General features: G+C 39.7%; 1 protein-coding gene and 1 long non-coding RNA gene across 2 annotated transcripts in view; one reads left to right on the forward strand and one right to left on the reverse strand.

Annotated features, from left to right (window-relative positions):
• The window catches only part of LOC122985399, a 365027-nt gene that overhangs the window by 268218 nt on the left and 82289 nt on the right, over window positions 1-14520 (forward strand). The window lies entirely within an intron of this gene.
• LOC122985313 (sodium channel protein type 4 subunit alpha B-like) overlaps window positions 1-14520 on the reverse strand; it is a 34593-nt gene that overhangs the window by 6516 nt on the left and 13557 nt on the right. Inside the window, exons 14-27 of the mRNA XM_044355874.1 lie at window positions 12046-12117; window positions 11848-11949; window positions 10467-10823; window positions 7887-8031; window positions 7629-7705; window positions 7418-7499; window positions 7083-7237; window positions 5689-5862; window positions 4673-4777; window positions 3724-4005; window positions 3324-3377; window positions 2133-2267; window positions 1818-1925; window positions 285-558 (exon numbers count right to left, since the gene is read on the reverse strand). Coding sequence (XP_044211809.1) covers window positions 285-558; window positions 1818-1925; window positions 2133-2267; window positions 3324-3377; window positions 3724-4005; window positions 4673-4777; window positions 5689-5862; window positions 7083-7237; window positions 7418-7499; window positions 7629-7705; window positions 7887-8031; window positions 10467-10823; window positions 11848-11949; window positions 12046-12117 — 2122 coding nt within the window. The remainder of the gene's footprint in view (window positions 1-284; window positions 559-1817; window positions 1926-2132; window positions 2268-3323; window positions 3378-3723; window positions 4006-4672; window positions 4778-5688; window positions 5863-7082; window positions 7238-7417; window positions 7500-7628; window positions 7706-7886; window positions 8032-10466; window positions 10824-11847; window positions 11950-12045; window positions 12118-14520) is intronic.

The raw sequence follows: 14520 nt of genomic DNA on the forward strand, positions 1-14520 counted from the left end.
AAGGAAGGAAAGAAGGAAGAAGGGAAGGATGAAAGGAGGGAAGGAAGAAAAAGAATAATTTTGAATTAAAATCTTTATTAAACCACAACAAAAAAACTCATTGCTGGATGCTCATTTATCATTAAGAGATGAATGATCCGCTAATGTTGACGTCATTTTCACGTTAACCTTTTTACAACATTTTAAAGGGGAACTCCACTTATTTTACAGTCTCCAGATGTTAAATCTCTGCGCTACCCTTTTAATGCATCTGAATAAATCAAAGACGACATCACCAGTCTCACCTAAGATGGACCCGATGACGAGCACAAAGTCCAAGATGTTCCAGGCGTCTTTGAAGTAGCGCCGCCCGAAAGCGATGATCTTCAGAATGCTCTCTATGGTGAAGATGATGATCAAGATGAAATGGATCCAAAACAGGATCGATGTTTTCACCATGTTCTGGTCGTCAGTCTCCACCATCAGAGCCACCACGCTGATGCAGATTATCACAAACATGAAGATCTCGAAACAAGGTTTGATCACCAGGTCGAAGACGCAAGCCTGGACCTTATTCTGCTGAGACAGAAATACAAAAAGAAGGGATGATGCAGGAAGGAAAGAAGGAAGAAGGGAATGAGAGAATGAAGGAATGATGGAAGGAAGGAAAGAAGGGGGGAGGGAAAGGAGGAAGGAAGGAGGAAGAGAAGAGGGAAGGGAGGCATGATGGATGGAGGGAAGGAAAGAAGGAGGAGAAGAAGAAAAGGAGGAGGGAAGAAAGTAAAGGAGGAAGGAAGGAGGAAAGGAAAGAGGTAAAGAAAGAGAGGACAAAGGAAGGAAAGAAGGAGAGGAGGAAGGAAGGCAGGATGGAAGGAAAAGAAGAGGGAATGAATGAAGGAAGGAAGGAAGGAATGATGGAAGGAAAGAAAGAGGTGAGGAAGAAAAGGAGAATGGAAGAAAGTAAAGGAGGAAGGAAGAGGGAAAGGAGGGAAGGAAGGAAGGAAGGAAAAGAAGGAAGGAAAGACGGAAGAAAGGAATGGTGGAATGAAGGAAAGAAGGAAGGAAGGAGGGAGAGAAGAGTGAAGGAAGGAATGAATGAAGGAAGAAATGATGGAAGGAAGGATGATGATGATGGAAGGAAAGAAAGAAGGAGGTGAGGAAGAAAAGGAGGATGGAAGAAAGTAAAGGAGGAAGGAAGGAGGAAAGGAAAGAAGGAAGGAAGGAAGGAAGGAAGGAAGGAAAGGAAGAAGAAAGGAGGGGAGAAAGGAAGGAGGGAAGGATGGAAGGTATGAAGGAATGATGGAAGGAAGGAAAGAAGGAAAGAGAGAGGGAAGGAAGGAAGGAGGGAAGGAAGGAGGGTTACGTTGTGTATCAGGGAGTGTCAGTACGTAGCCACAGCCCTGCTGTCTTTCATGGTTAACGTTACCATCGTGAGCCCTTATATTGTTCAACTGTGATTACAGCTCAGTTATTGACAAGCCTACATGTTGTGTTTACTGCCACAGAAGAAGAAAACTTCTCTCGTTCATGTGCGGTGTTGCCTTTCTGCATCTCTAATCAGACCTGCTAATACTATCAGCAGCTCTGTGTGAGAGACACAAACCGAGGCTACAGTTAGCCAGTGTTGTGATATTTCTACTTGGTGCGGCGGCTGATACATGAACTAGACCTCAGAGTCTAATACTTACACCTTGTCCTAAATGCTGGACCAAAAGAGCATCACCTTGATTATTTCTGAACGGTTAAGGAGACTCTTGATGTAGCCCTGGTGTCACCTGAACGTCACACCTGCACGTGTCTGTTCTGGACAGAGTTGGACAGGAAGTCAGTGAACCCACCTGAGGTCGTGGAACAGGTGTCTGAGGTTTGTTGTTGAAAAATCGTTTTTTCTTGATCCTGTAAAGGTTCTTCTGTCCCTCTGTTAAGAAAACATGTTTCCCTCCAAAGTAAAGACGAGAACAGAAACACAGTCAACTGACAGAAACAGGAGAACCCAACATCAACATCTGAACTTTGACCTAAACAGACAACACCTGAACGTCACATTCATCTGAGCTTTTGGCATGGTTACCACCCAATTATGTAATCTGAGCTGTTGGCATGGTAACCACCCAATTATATCTCTGTCTGTCTGCCAGTGAGTAGAAACATATCTTGTGTCTCAGCTGGTTGATCGTGTTGATGAAGCCTCTGATGAAGAAGTTGAAGACGAAGAAGGAGGTAATGATGAAGCCGATGAAGTACAGGTACATGTAGGGGTTTTTTTCGTACCCTGGCTGAGATTCCACCTACACAAACGCACACAGATATACACATATACATAGTATAAGTATCAGTACCAGTAACAGTAGTATCACAAGTAGCAGTGTCAGTATTAGTACCAGTACCAGTAGTATTACCAGTACCAGTGTCAGTATTAGTATTAGTAGATGTACCAGTATAAGTATCAGTATCAGTAGTATTACCAGTACCAGTGTCAGTATTAGTATTAGTAGATGTACCAGTATAAGTATCAGTATCAGTAGTATTACCAGTACCAGTGTCAGTATTAGTATTAGTAGAAGTACCAGTATCAGTATCAGTAGTATTACCAGCACCAGTGTCAGTATTAGTATTAGTAGATGTACCAGTATCAGTATCAGTACCAGTAGTATTACCAGTACCAGTGTCAGTATTAGTATTAGTAGAAGTACCAGTATCAGTATCAGTAGTATCACAAGTAGCAGTGTCAGTATTAGTACGAGTACCAGTACTAGTCCCAGTACCAGCATCAGAAGTATTATCAGTACCAGTGTCAGTATTTGTAGTAGTACCACTATAAGTACCAATACCAATATCAGTATCAGTATCAGTAGCAGTACTAGTGCCAATATAAGTACCAGTACCAGTTTCAGTAGCAGTAGCAGTATCAGTAGCAGTACTGGTGTTGGTATTGGTACCAGGACCAGTAGCAGTAGCAGTACCAGTATCAGTAGTATTACCAGGACCAGTACCAGTATTAGTAACAGTAGAAGTAGTAGTAACTACAGCAGTACCAGTATCAGTATCAGTAGTATTACTAGTACCAGTATCAGTATTGGTAGCAGCAGCAGTAGCAATTGTATTACCGGTACTAGTGTGAGTATTAGTTGAAGTACCAGCAGCAGTAGCAGTAGTATTACCAGTACCAGTGACAGTATTAGTTGAAGTACCAGCAGCAGTAGCAGTAGTATTACCAGTACCAGTGACAGTATTAGTTGAAGTACCAGTAGCAGTAGCAGTAGTATTACCAGTACAGTGTGAGTATTAGTTAAAGTACCAGTACCAGTACCAGTACCAGTAACAGTACCAGTAGGTGCACTAACCTCTGTGGAGTCCACAGCTGCGTACATGATGTCCATAGCGCCTTTAAATGTAACCTGACAGAGAATCAACACAAAACCTCTTAATGAAAACACTTAATTTAAGTGTAAATTGTGATGTAAAATCATATTAACTGTTATCAGGCTGCAGCAACACTGAAACTCTGATCAGAGGTTCATTCTGAATGCCGGGGCTGGACGTTTGAAATCAAAGATTCACTTCAGTTCAACAAACACAAAGAATCTCTGCAGAGTTTTCAACCTTTTGTTTCCTGTCAGCCTGTTTTTTTAAAAAAAGAAAACAAATCTCTCGTGTTATTTGGTTATAACAGTTTTGTGGTGTTAGATGGTTTCATTGTTTTGTGTCTCAGATTGAATCATTCCATTGTTCAGACTGACCAACCTGTAGCAGCGACAGATATCCGGCGTTCACGTTGTCATAGTTAAACACTTGGTTCTTCCATCTGAGCTCAGTGTAGCCTTCCTCTATCAACATATAGCACTCAGTGTAGTTGTTAATCCACTCAGGGGGGATAATCTCCTTAGATGTCTCATTAAAACAGTAATAAAACTTTCCTGCAAACAGATTCACTCCAAGGATGCTGAAGATCAACCAGGCGACCAGAACGACCAACAGCATGTCAAGGAGGGACGGGATGATGGAGAGCAGGACGTCCACCACCACCTGAGGACAGACAGACAGGGAGAGAGAGACAGGTGATCACTTTTTGTTTAAAATGAGATAAACTTTTACTTTGACAAAATACAAAATACAAATACAAAATACAGACTCAGTGATTGCAATGTAAATCCAAAGATTTACATTCTCTGACCAGACTTAAATGCTAAAATCCACTTGGAGAAAATAGTGTTGACGCCATTGAAGCAGCAAGATACGTCAGTGCATGTCACAACCTAAGAGACAACCAGCACAACAACACATGACATCTGTACTCAATCTCCTCACAACTCACACTCACACACAACATATTGTTATGTTACAAACAAACATTTATTACTTCTATATATACAGTAGACCTATGATAGACACACACACACACACACACACACACATACAGTCCAATCTTCAGTCACAGTCTTTCACAAACACACACACAAACGCATGCATGCTTGTTCTTTCTATTCATTTATTTTATTTTATTTAATAAATTGTGTTCTTTTTCATCTCATTGAATCCAATAGAGCCACTATACCATACCACCTGCAGTCAGCCAGGGTTAAATAAGGCCCACCCACTTAGTTACTGTTGCTATGCAGGACACTGACCTGCACTCACCTGTACGACAGGTGTTACTCAGATACATTTTGATTGGTGGATGTGCCTGTCTTACCCTCGTGCCCGGGAAGAATGACACGGTCCTCAGAGCCCTCACACACTTGATGGATGTCAGGCTGGCGTATCCCAGCATGCTGCTTGTCACAGATATCAGGGACACCTGATGATGACATAACAGCACAGGTGAATGTTAAACACTGAGGAAAAAGAACATCATGTTTAGCTTCATTAACTCAGCTAGAACACAAGCATCTGCTAGCTGTCCCTCTCTCCGTTTCTTGAGATTTCGTTGTAATCAGGATGTGTTTTATTATCAGGAGTCTCAGGAGTAAATTATGAGTCTACAAAAGTTCTTTTTCGAAATCCGTCTGGACCTTTTCATGACAAACACAAAAACACTGTTGAATTGTCATACTGTGTGCTGTCTTCTTCAAATGTGAGGCAGGTATTCACTGGTATTTATTTTAAAGCCCCATACTGACCTCCATCTTTACAGACAATCACAGGCAGTTATTTAGAATGAAAAGACAATGTTTACTGATTTTAAAGACCTTTTGCCCAGTTTTTGTATCACATCAAGTGTTTCTGACACTTTCACAAGAAACATTGGGATGTTTCCTTTCTGAAAAAGATCTTTTTTTATGCAGATAGTCACTGTGGTTTAGGAACTGCAGACATTTTAATTTCAGTATTAACTCCAAAATAGGGATGAAGTGGAAGAGGTAACTCAGTTAAAGGGTTCGGTTGGGTTCACCTGTTAGTTCAAGTTTAAGGTTTGTTTTAAGCAGGTTGTGTGTCCAGTTACTTCCTGGAGTGTCTGCTGGTTGCCTGGCAACTCTTCTCTTTTGGACACATAATACAGACTTTTAATGGTATATATATATAATCATTTCTATGCAGATGATATTCAGATATACATGTCTTTTAACTGTCAAAATATGGCATAATTGTGAAGAAGTGAAGAGGGAGTTACAACTCCCAGTCATCAATATATGTTCATGATGAGGAAATTGAGGCAGCACCAGTATCAATATATAACCAGTAATCACTGTTATTGATTAATGTTCTTACGATTACAACAGCGAACTCGACCCAGCACCATTTGTTGGTGAAGTATCTCTTGAATCCGAAGGCGACCATCATGAGAATCATCTCCACCACGAACACACAGGCGAACACTAATTCTGCGTAGTTCAGCACCACCTTCATGACCTGAAGGTTCTCCAGAAAGATGTCGTTGTACACCTGTTCACAGACAGACTGATGTTACCACCTGGACAGGTGTTCACTGACACGGACCAGGTGTCTCAGGAGCCTCTCAAACTCATGATTTGAACTTCACTCCTACGTGATCCATGTGTGTTTGTAACCAGATATTGGTTACACCACCTCATCACGATTGACTGAAAACAATCAAAATCAATGTAATTTGGAAATGTTAAAGGTTTGCTGCAGAGGAGATATAATCAAGTCATTTTCTATTTCAAATATATTTCACTACTGTTTTTATAAAAGTTAATATCATGTCATTGACACTTTGATAGTGTTTATCTTTGATTCATTTATTTGGTTTCTGTTGCCTAGTGAAGCACTGTAACTTGTAGCACTTTGTTTTTTAAAGTGTGATAAAAAAAAAAAAAAGTTCAACGCAACTAACAAGGGGTAGATTACCGTATTGGCTGGAACATAAGACAATATTTTATTCCTGAATAAGCGTTTGACAAAGTGGAGGTCGTTTTATTTTTTTTTTTTTTGAATATTTTTGAATGGAGTACTACTGTAACAGAGGCTCCTACAGAGAGTGATGCATTATGGGTTGTTTGTAGCCTTAATTTGCTAGGCTAGTGAGTTTCTTCCAGTCTGTTAGAGTCAGTCAGGAGTTTTTGAAGGCTCGTATAATGTGTTTTTCTGCCACAGAGGAAATAAATTCATGATGACTGAAAACACTGTCTTTACCGCAGAAACACACTGAATTGTCTGTCAGCCAAGAATTACTGCTGTCACAGATGATGAGAAGTTAAAACAGACAAACAGTCTGAAAAATGATCCCTGACAGGAGAGTGTTTGACTGATAGACAAGATACACTAATGTGGGATTTACTTTATGCTTTAATGGAATGATTTCACCTTTACAAGGATGAGGACTCTCTTCTACTATATCAGGGAAACGTGTTGTCTTATAATCAGGGTCGTCTTATATTCAAGACAATACGGTATTATATACAGTAAATGCCATAATTGTAAGGGTGCGTTGGATATGTGTTGCAGTGAGGGGAGCGTGTCATGTGAGGGGAGCGGAGTCTCGAGTTGGGCTGCATGAACTGACTCACATGCTTCACTTGATTTATTTATTTTACTATTTGACAAAAAGTTAAGGAAGTCAGATAAAGTGTCGGGTCTGTCTGAGCGAGTTTACAGTTAGAATATGATCATGTGTGATATGTGACGTGTATGTTTGTGTTCACCAGAGCTATACAGCTCAGCACAACGATGATGATGATCAACGCCTCAAAGAAACTGTGTTCTACGATGGATAAACAGCATCTCCTGAAGTTAGTCCAGACCCTCCATTTGCCCCGGGATGTGTCTATGTCCAGGAACGAACAGCATTGGTAACACTCTGAAACACACGTGCACAAACACAAAAAAATCATCAGACATTTTATTGATCACTGATTGGCCCCTGTTCTTAATCAATTTTTTGCAAAAAGATCCTTTTAAAGTTCCTGTCTGAAGTTATTCATCTAAAGACGTGTGTGTGTGTGTGTGTGTGTGTGTGTGTGTGTGTGTGTATTCATACTGTCACAGCAGCAGTTCTCAGGTGTATTTCCATCATGATTTTTATCGTCTTTCTTCTTCTGAACTTTCGGCACAACATCACACTGAACAAACACATTCAACAGATTTTAAACACAAAGTCCTCTAAAGTCAGTTAAAGTTAATTTATAAGAAAATCGTGTTGGTGCAGATCTGAGATCAGCAGCAGGCTGTTAAACACTGAATGATCTGACCTCTGACACCGGCTGGTCTGAGGTCACCGAGGTCAAAGCCAGGTACTCCTTCTTGTTGTCTTCCTCGTTCTTAACCTCTAAAAATGAAATTCACAACCAGGAAAAAATTAGTAAATCACACAAACTACAGTCGTTATTATGATTTCATCTAAAAGTAAGAAAAACAGTGAAATACGACTGAAAAACAAACTAGAACAAACCCCAAAACTAAAACAAATCAGCTAATAATCACCACCACAGATAAATAGATAGATCTACTTTCAGGTCCGGTCCTTTCCGTGCCTTGGCCACAGTTCAGAGCCCTCCTGATGCGGTTTATGATGACCCGTTGTTTATTTCCTCCTTCTTCTTTGTCTGGAGCTGCCACATTAGCTAGCAACAAGGCCATGAACAGACTCAGGACCTGCAAAGAGGCCACAGATTCAGGACTAAAACAAGGGAAGGAACAGATCCAGAATCTGCAACAGGTGGCGGCACCTGGAAGTTGCTCAGCATCCTCTTCATCACATTTTTTATATACATCATAAATCCATTATAATGTTATATCTTTTCCAAGCTGTATTTCTGTTATTTGTATTTCTTGTTCTATTCTGTACACTAATCTAATGCATGTCTGTCTGTCCTGGGAGAGGGATCCCTCCTCTTTTCTCTTCCTAAGGTCTCTTCCATTTTTGTTTTTTTAGAGAGTTTTTCCTTATTCACATCAAGGATCTAAGGACAGAGGATGTTGTATTGATGCACAGTTTGTAAAATCCCCTGAGACAAATTTGTGATTTGTGATATTCGGCTATACAAATAAATAAAAAATAAAGCCTGGAGAAAGAGGACCTAAAACAAAGTCGGGAACAGCTTCAGGACCTAGTAGTAGTACCCCATTTACACCAGACGTTAACATCTGATCTGTATCTGGATCTGTATCGGATCAGCCAGACCACATCTGAAGGTGGTCAGGCTCGCATTGTGAATGGATCTCAGCCAGGTGTAAATACAGTCTATACAGCATGACCACATTCATAAAGATCTGGTATTATGGCCTTTTTTGACTCATTTTTTATAAATACCAGGTGTATTTTAAACATACCTGTCACATTTTATTTACCAAAAAAGTTGTTTAGATTTATTTAAATCCATCTTTCCTTACTGACCAGATTCCCCTCCGTCCTCCAGCAGGCTGTTTCTGAAACCATTTACATGAAATATGCATTATTAATGAGCACTTACTCTGATTGGCTGGAGGCGTGGAACCCACCTTTCCTCAAGCCAATCAGAATACTTCCTAATGACTAATGCAAGTTCCCTTACACTGCATATTTACCTGGAGTAATGGCTGCAGCTGGAGACGTAAAACTATGAACCAGAGTCTGATCCTGAATGAAGGGAAGAACCTGCTGTTACAACAGTAAGATCGTGTCTAAGTTTCCTCACAAAGTCCCGCTTTGCCCGTTATCTCGTTGAGAAACTCTAACAACAGAAGTTACAACCCAGTCGTTGGCATTGAACGTTTCTGCAAACCACAGAAACGTTGAATATATACGTTTCAACACATGTAATACGTATCATATCAACATATCTACAAACGTAGCATATTAACATTTCTACCCGTTGAATAATGACGTTTTATGGTGTGACAACGCTGTGGTTAAGGTCTGGTTAGGTTTAGGGGAAAGATCATGGTTTGGGTTACAATAAAAATAAAAAATAAAATAAAAACGGATGATGTCTCATTAAAAAAAAGCCGGTTTTCTCACCAGAAAATCAGCTGCAAATGTCCTGACGTCTCGCTAAAAACACCCGCTTTTGTCGGTTGAAACGGGAAGTGGACATTGGTTTCAGTTTCGAGGTGGTCTCGAACCGTGTTCTCTGCTAATTTCCAATTTGCTGCCAACAAACTTACTAACCATCCACCTGCCCCTCCTCCTCCTATATAGGAAAGATCAGCTCATATAGATCACATGTGAACTACGTCACTTTAGAAATGCTGAGATGATACATATTTCACGTGTTGAAATGTAGATATTCAACGTTTCTGTGGTTTGCAGAAACGTACAATGCTAACGTTTTATTCTGGCGACCAGGCTGGAAGTTACGTAGTAGAAGTTACCTTTTGCTCAAGCTTCCTGCATATTTGATTTGACTGTTGAGTGTGATGTAGTAACGAGTTAAGCCTCAACACCGCTCGCTCTTAAGCCACAAATTTCAAAATTTCGACACAGAAATTAGTAAATTTACAGCACAGGAGGCCCCTGCCATCACTCTAATCCATATATTCATGGATTAGAGATATCCATAAAGCTAATTTTTCTTGTTTTCCACAATACCAGCTCTTAAAGAAAAAAATCTGCCCAGTAAGTTTAAATCTCACCTATCTCCACCTCTTCCTGCCAGCTAAAGCAAGCTCTCTTAAGGCTACAGTTCGTAGCAGCAGCTAGAAGTCTTCCCTCAAAAAAAAAGCGAATGACCTTCCATTCGTGGCAGCAGTTTCCTTGACCTGGGATGTGATATGTTTGTTTACAAGTCCGCCTTGCTAATTTGCATACAGAGATCCAATCTTAATGTGGGCACAGCTGAGAAAACAAGAACGCATTTTAGTACCAGGTGTCAATGCAAAGATCCATAGATCGGATGTCATTATCCAAATAATGTATCAAGATACAGATCACATGTTAATACCAGGTGTAAATGGGTCCTAAAAGAGAGGAAGGGTATAGACTTGGTTAGCTGTTTCATGCCAGAAACCCCAGTCTTTTACCCCAGACTTGGATCTGTTTGTAGCTACAGCTGACCTGAATAGTGCGGTACAGGAAACAGGATGAGGTCTGTCTGACTGCAGAGACTCACCAAAAGCTTTCCAATGACCAGGACCATGATGAAGAAGATCAGACACGTGGTCTGACCTGAGACCTCCATGCAGTCCCACATGGTCTCGATCCACTCTCCACACAGGATCCTGAAGACAACGAGGAAGGCGTGGAAGAGGTCTGCCATGTGCCAGCGAGGAAGACTGCAGTCAGTAGAGATGCGGCAGACGCAATCAGTGTAGCTCCTCCTGAACAGCTGCATGCCGGCCACGGAGAAGAAGACGACCATGATGACAAGAACCAGAGTCAGGTTCCTCAGAGCCCCCACTGAGTTCCTCATGATCCGCAGCAACATGTTGAAGCTCGGCCACCACTTGGCCAGTCGTATCACTCGCATCTGGACAGGAGACAGGCAGAGAGGCAGTAGAATAGAATATATCTTTATTGTCCACCAAAGTGGACTCACCAAAACATGAAGACGCACTTAGTGGTAGAAAATTACTAAGTACATTTACTCAAGTACTGTACTATACTTGAGTATTTCCATGTGATGCTACTTTATACTTCCACTCCACTACATTTCAGAGGGAAATATTGTACTTTCTACTCCACTACATTTATTTGACTGTTTTAGTTATTTTTCAGATGAAGCCCCTCCAGGATTTCAGTTTTTTTTGTGATTTTTGCAACCAAAAATGCTTGATTTTGCAGCGGCTTTTCTCAAAGATTACAATTTGCAATGTTTTATGTGCTCTTTTTGTGGTAAAATTGTGGTAATTAGGAAAAATTGTAAGCAACAGAAAATAATGCAATTTTTAAAAAAAAAAACTACTACCAATGAAGACTCATATGTAATAACTGCCTTTGATAAAAAGCATACTTTCATATCACATAAATTACTATATTTCAATGCTAATTTTGTATTTATTTACTGAGCATGAGAAACATGAGCTCAAAGTTATATGGTAAAGAAAATACTGTAATTGAGTTCCATCTATAAGCCTTTAGTAAACTTTCACCTCAACATTAGCACTAAATAAAATCAGTCAATAATGACTTTAAAATAAATCCATTATCATAACATAGTGAGCCTTGATGCAGCCACTTCGGTAGCAGTGATTTGCCTACATTATGTTGTTTATTCTTTGTAGACAGTTTCTTATGCTTCACGGTAGAAAAGTGACCATCCAGTGAAGATTTCTTGTGGTCTTAGTGTGGGCCAGATAGGCAGCTTCACCTAAAGGGTCTGTTTTCTGTAGGAGCCCAACTAAGGTCATGTCATCAGCATACTTAAACAATCTAAAATGTTTCTCATTGATCGTAAATTCATTAGTAGAAAGAGCAAATAGCACAGGGGAGGGGATCAAATAATAGTAATTTAATCACTGTATTTGTGATGATGATGTTGAAGTCACACTGACCAATATGAGGGAGCCCAGCATATAAAGACCCGCAACGTCAACCAATATCAGCTCCGCCAGACTCACAAAGACGATGATGCTGTCAAAGATGTTCCAGCCCACCTGTAACCACAGCAACAGAGCAGCCTCAAACACACGTTACCATGGGAACAGCTGTCGGTCATCATCACTGAGCTGGCGACAAACAGGAAGTCTGACCTGGAAGTAGCCGTACGGATCCAAGGCAATAATTTTGAGGATCATCTCAACAGTGAAGATCGCTGTGAAGACCTGCAGGGGGTTAAAGGTCAGAGGTCAGGGTTGGGTGGTGTTAAATACTGATACACGGGAAGGGCATTACTGCCTCCCACCTCCCAGTCTGTGTACCCTCCGTCCAAGGCCGTGTTCAAATTGTTTGATAACAGGATAAACAAATATACAGTGCATTATTTTGTTTTTCAGTTTTTCGTGTAAATTTAAAAAAAAAAAAAAGGGAATCCAAGTGCTTTTCCAGTTTTAGTCTTCAAATCGGCAGTTGGAACAGAAATTAAACCAAAACCAGAAAACCACTTGTTATTTGTTTGTCTGTCTAAAAAAATTATTTCAGAAGCTAAAACAATAATTCTGTTTCCCCTTAGAGTTTCCTCTGTCCTGTCAAGTTTATAATTAAAGTTTTTAGTTTTTGCTGCTTAAATATCCCACAATACTGCAGTGATTACTGCAGTATTGTGGGTATTACATTACTGCGTGTATGGAAACGTTTACAATTACAGCCTCTCTCATCTTTAATCATCAATACATCAAAACACACAATAAAGAAATCAAAAGCTCAACATAACGGATTTATCAGGAGGACGGCTGCTTTAACTCAAACAATGTCACTGTATGAACCTGGACCGTGTGTGTGTAACAGCTGACTTTTTGGATGTGTAGAAGAACACAGAACGTTAATTATCATGAGATCCTGACCGATCCTGTCAGTGTGTCAGGAGATTTAAATAATCAATGAAGTTACTCAATAGGTTACAATAAGTACGTCTCTCTTGACGGGGAGACGCACTTATCGTTTCTGCTGTGGGAGGGGGGGGGGGGTTCGCTGCAGGTATTTAATAAACTGAAAAACATTTTTTGGGGGTTGTTAATAGTCAGCACTCCCAATTGAAATCATGTTCCCAAAGCTTGTTTATCCTGTTATCAAACAAGCTGAACGTAGCTTCGGATGGAGGGTACACGGTAGGGGTGTGCCTGAATACAAATACATTATTCGACAAAGCACAGATAGTGGGTTTTATACAAATATTTGTTTCATACAAATATTTTAAAAATTATTTGTTATTTGTAAGCTACTGACACTAGCAAAGTGCTCCCAAGGGACTCCCCATAACCTGTTGTTCCTCTTCTCCTTTCCACAAAGTTAGGTTGTAAAAAATAGGCAATAAATGAAAAGTGCAAAGCAATAATTGGCTTTGAAGTTCCTCCCTACATGTTACACAGTGTGCTGTCTCTGTGTTATGGGTGTATAAATAGGTAGAGGTCTGTCTGCAATGAGTCAATGAGTAGAGTTTTAGCTCAGTAGTCAGCGCAGTTGTCTATGATCTGGGAGACTCCAGTTCAAGACCCGATGTGGGGACCTCCTTCATAAGGTATTCATGAACACTTATTGTAACACTTTAATTTTCTAAAATTAAAAGTGTCATAAAAACAAAAACAGGATTTTTAAGCCTCTTTCCACTTTTGTTTGAATACAAATACAGATACAAATAATTTTGCTGCCTCAACAAATACAGATACAAATACTGGGATCTCTGCACATCCCCAGTACATGGACCCCTCCTGTTGGTTAAAAACAACAACAAATTTGGTCTTTACAAACAGACATGATGTGCGAGTTTATTTGCATATAGAGCGGGGAAATGAGATCCAATCACAAGTGGTCACTCGAGACGCATGTTCATGCCAGGTGTGAACAGGTCTGAGTGTGTTTGTAAACTCTCATTGGTTGTCCAGATGGTAAGCCAAAATGTAAGTATATTTACCAAAGTACTGTACTTAAGTACAAATTGATGGTACTTGTACTTGAATATTTCCATTTTATGCTATTTTGTATTTTTTAATCCACTACATTTATTTGCTGCTCATAGCTACTTTTTTGATTAAGATTTTACATAAAATAATATATTTAATATATCTGTTGTTTAAATTGTCTTGTATTTCTTTAGTTAAGTTTGTGTACTTTGTGTGAAAGGTGCGATATAAATAAAGTGTATTTATATAGCACCTATACACTTATATAATACATTACTATTACTAGTAATCTACCCAAAATTGGTTCCACATGGATGAACTACAACATTAAAAAGCTCTTACGTGAATTTGATAGTGATTTAATAGTGATAGTGATAAAACATAAACCATATAATATACTATAATAATATAACACTCTACAAGATTACTAGACTACTTTTACTTTTGATACTTTAAGTACATTTTGCTGATAATACTTCTGTACTTTTACTTAAGGAACATTTTGAATTCAAGACTTTTACAGCATCTCTACTTTTACTTAAGTAAAGGATCTGAATATTTCTTACACCACTGACTGCACCTCTCTGTAAACCTGCATTAAACACCTTTAAGTCTGGATTTCACTTTTTAATCTGTCCAGGAGATCCTGTGGAATCAGTTCATTTTCCT

Source organism: Thunnus albacares, chromosome 7 (genome assembly GCF_914725855.1).
Source record: "Thunnus albacares chromosome 7, fThuAlb1.1, whole genome shotgun sequence".
Lineage (NCBI taxonomy): Eukaryota > Metazoa > Chordata > Actinopteri > Scombriformes > Scombridae > Thunnus > Thunnus albacares.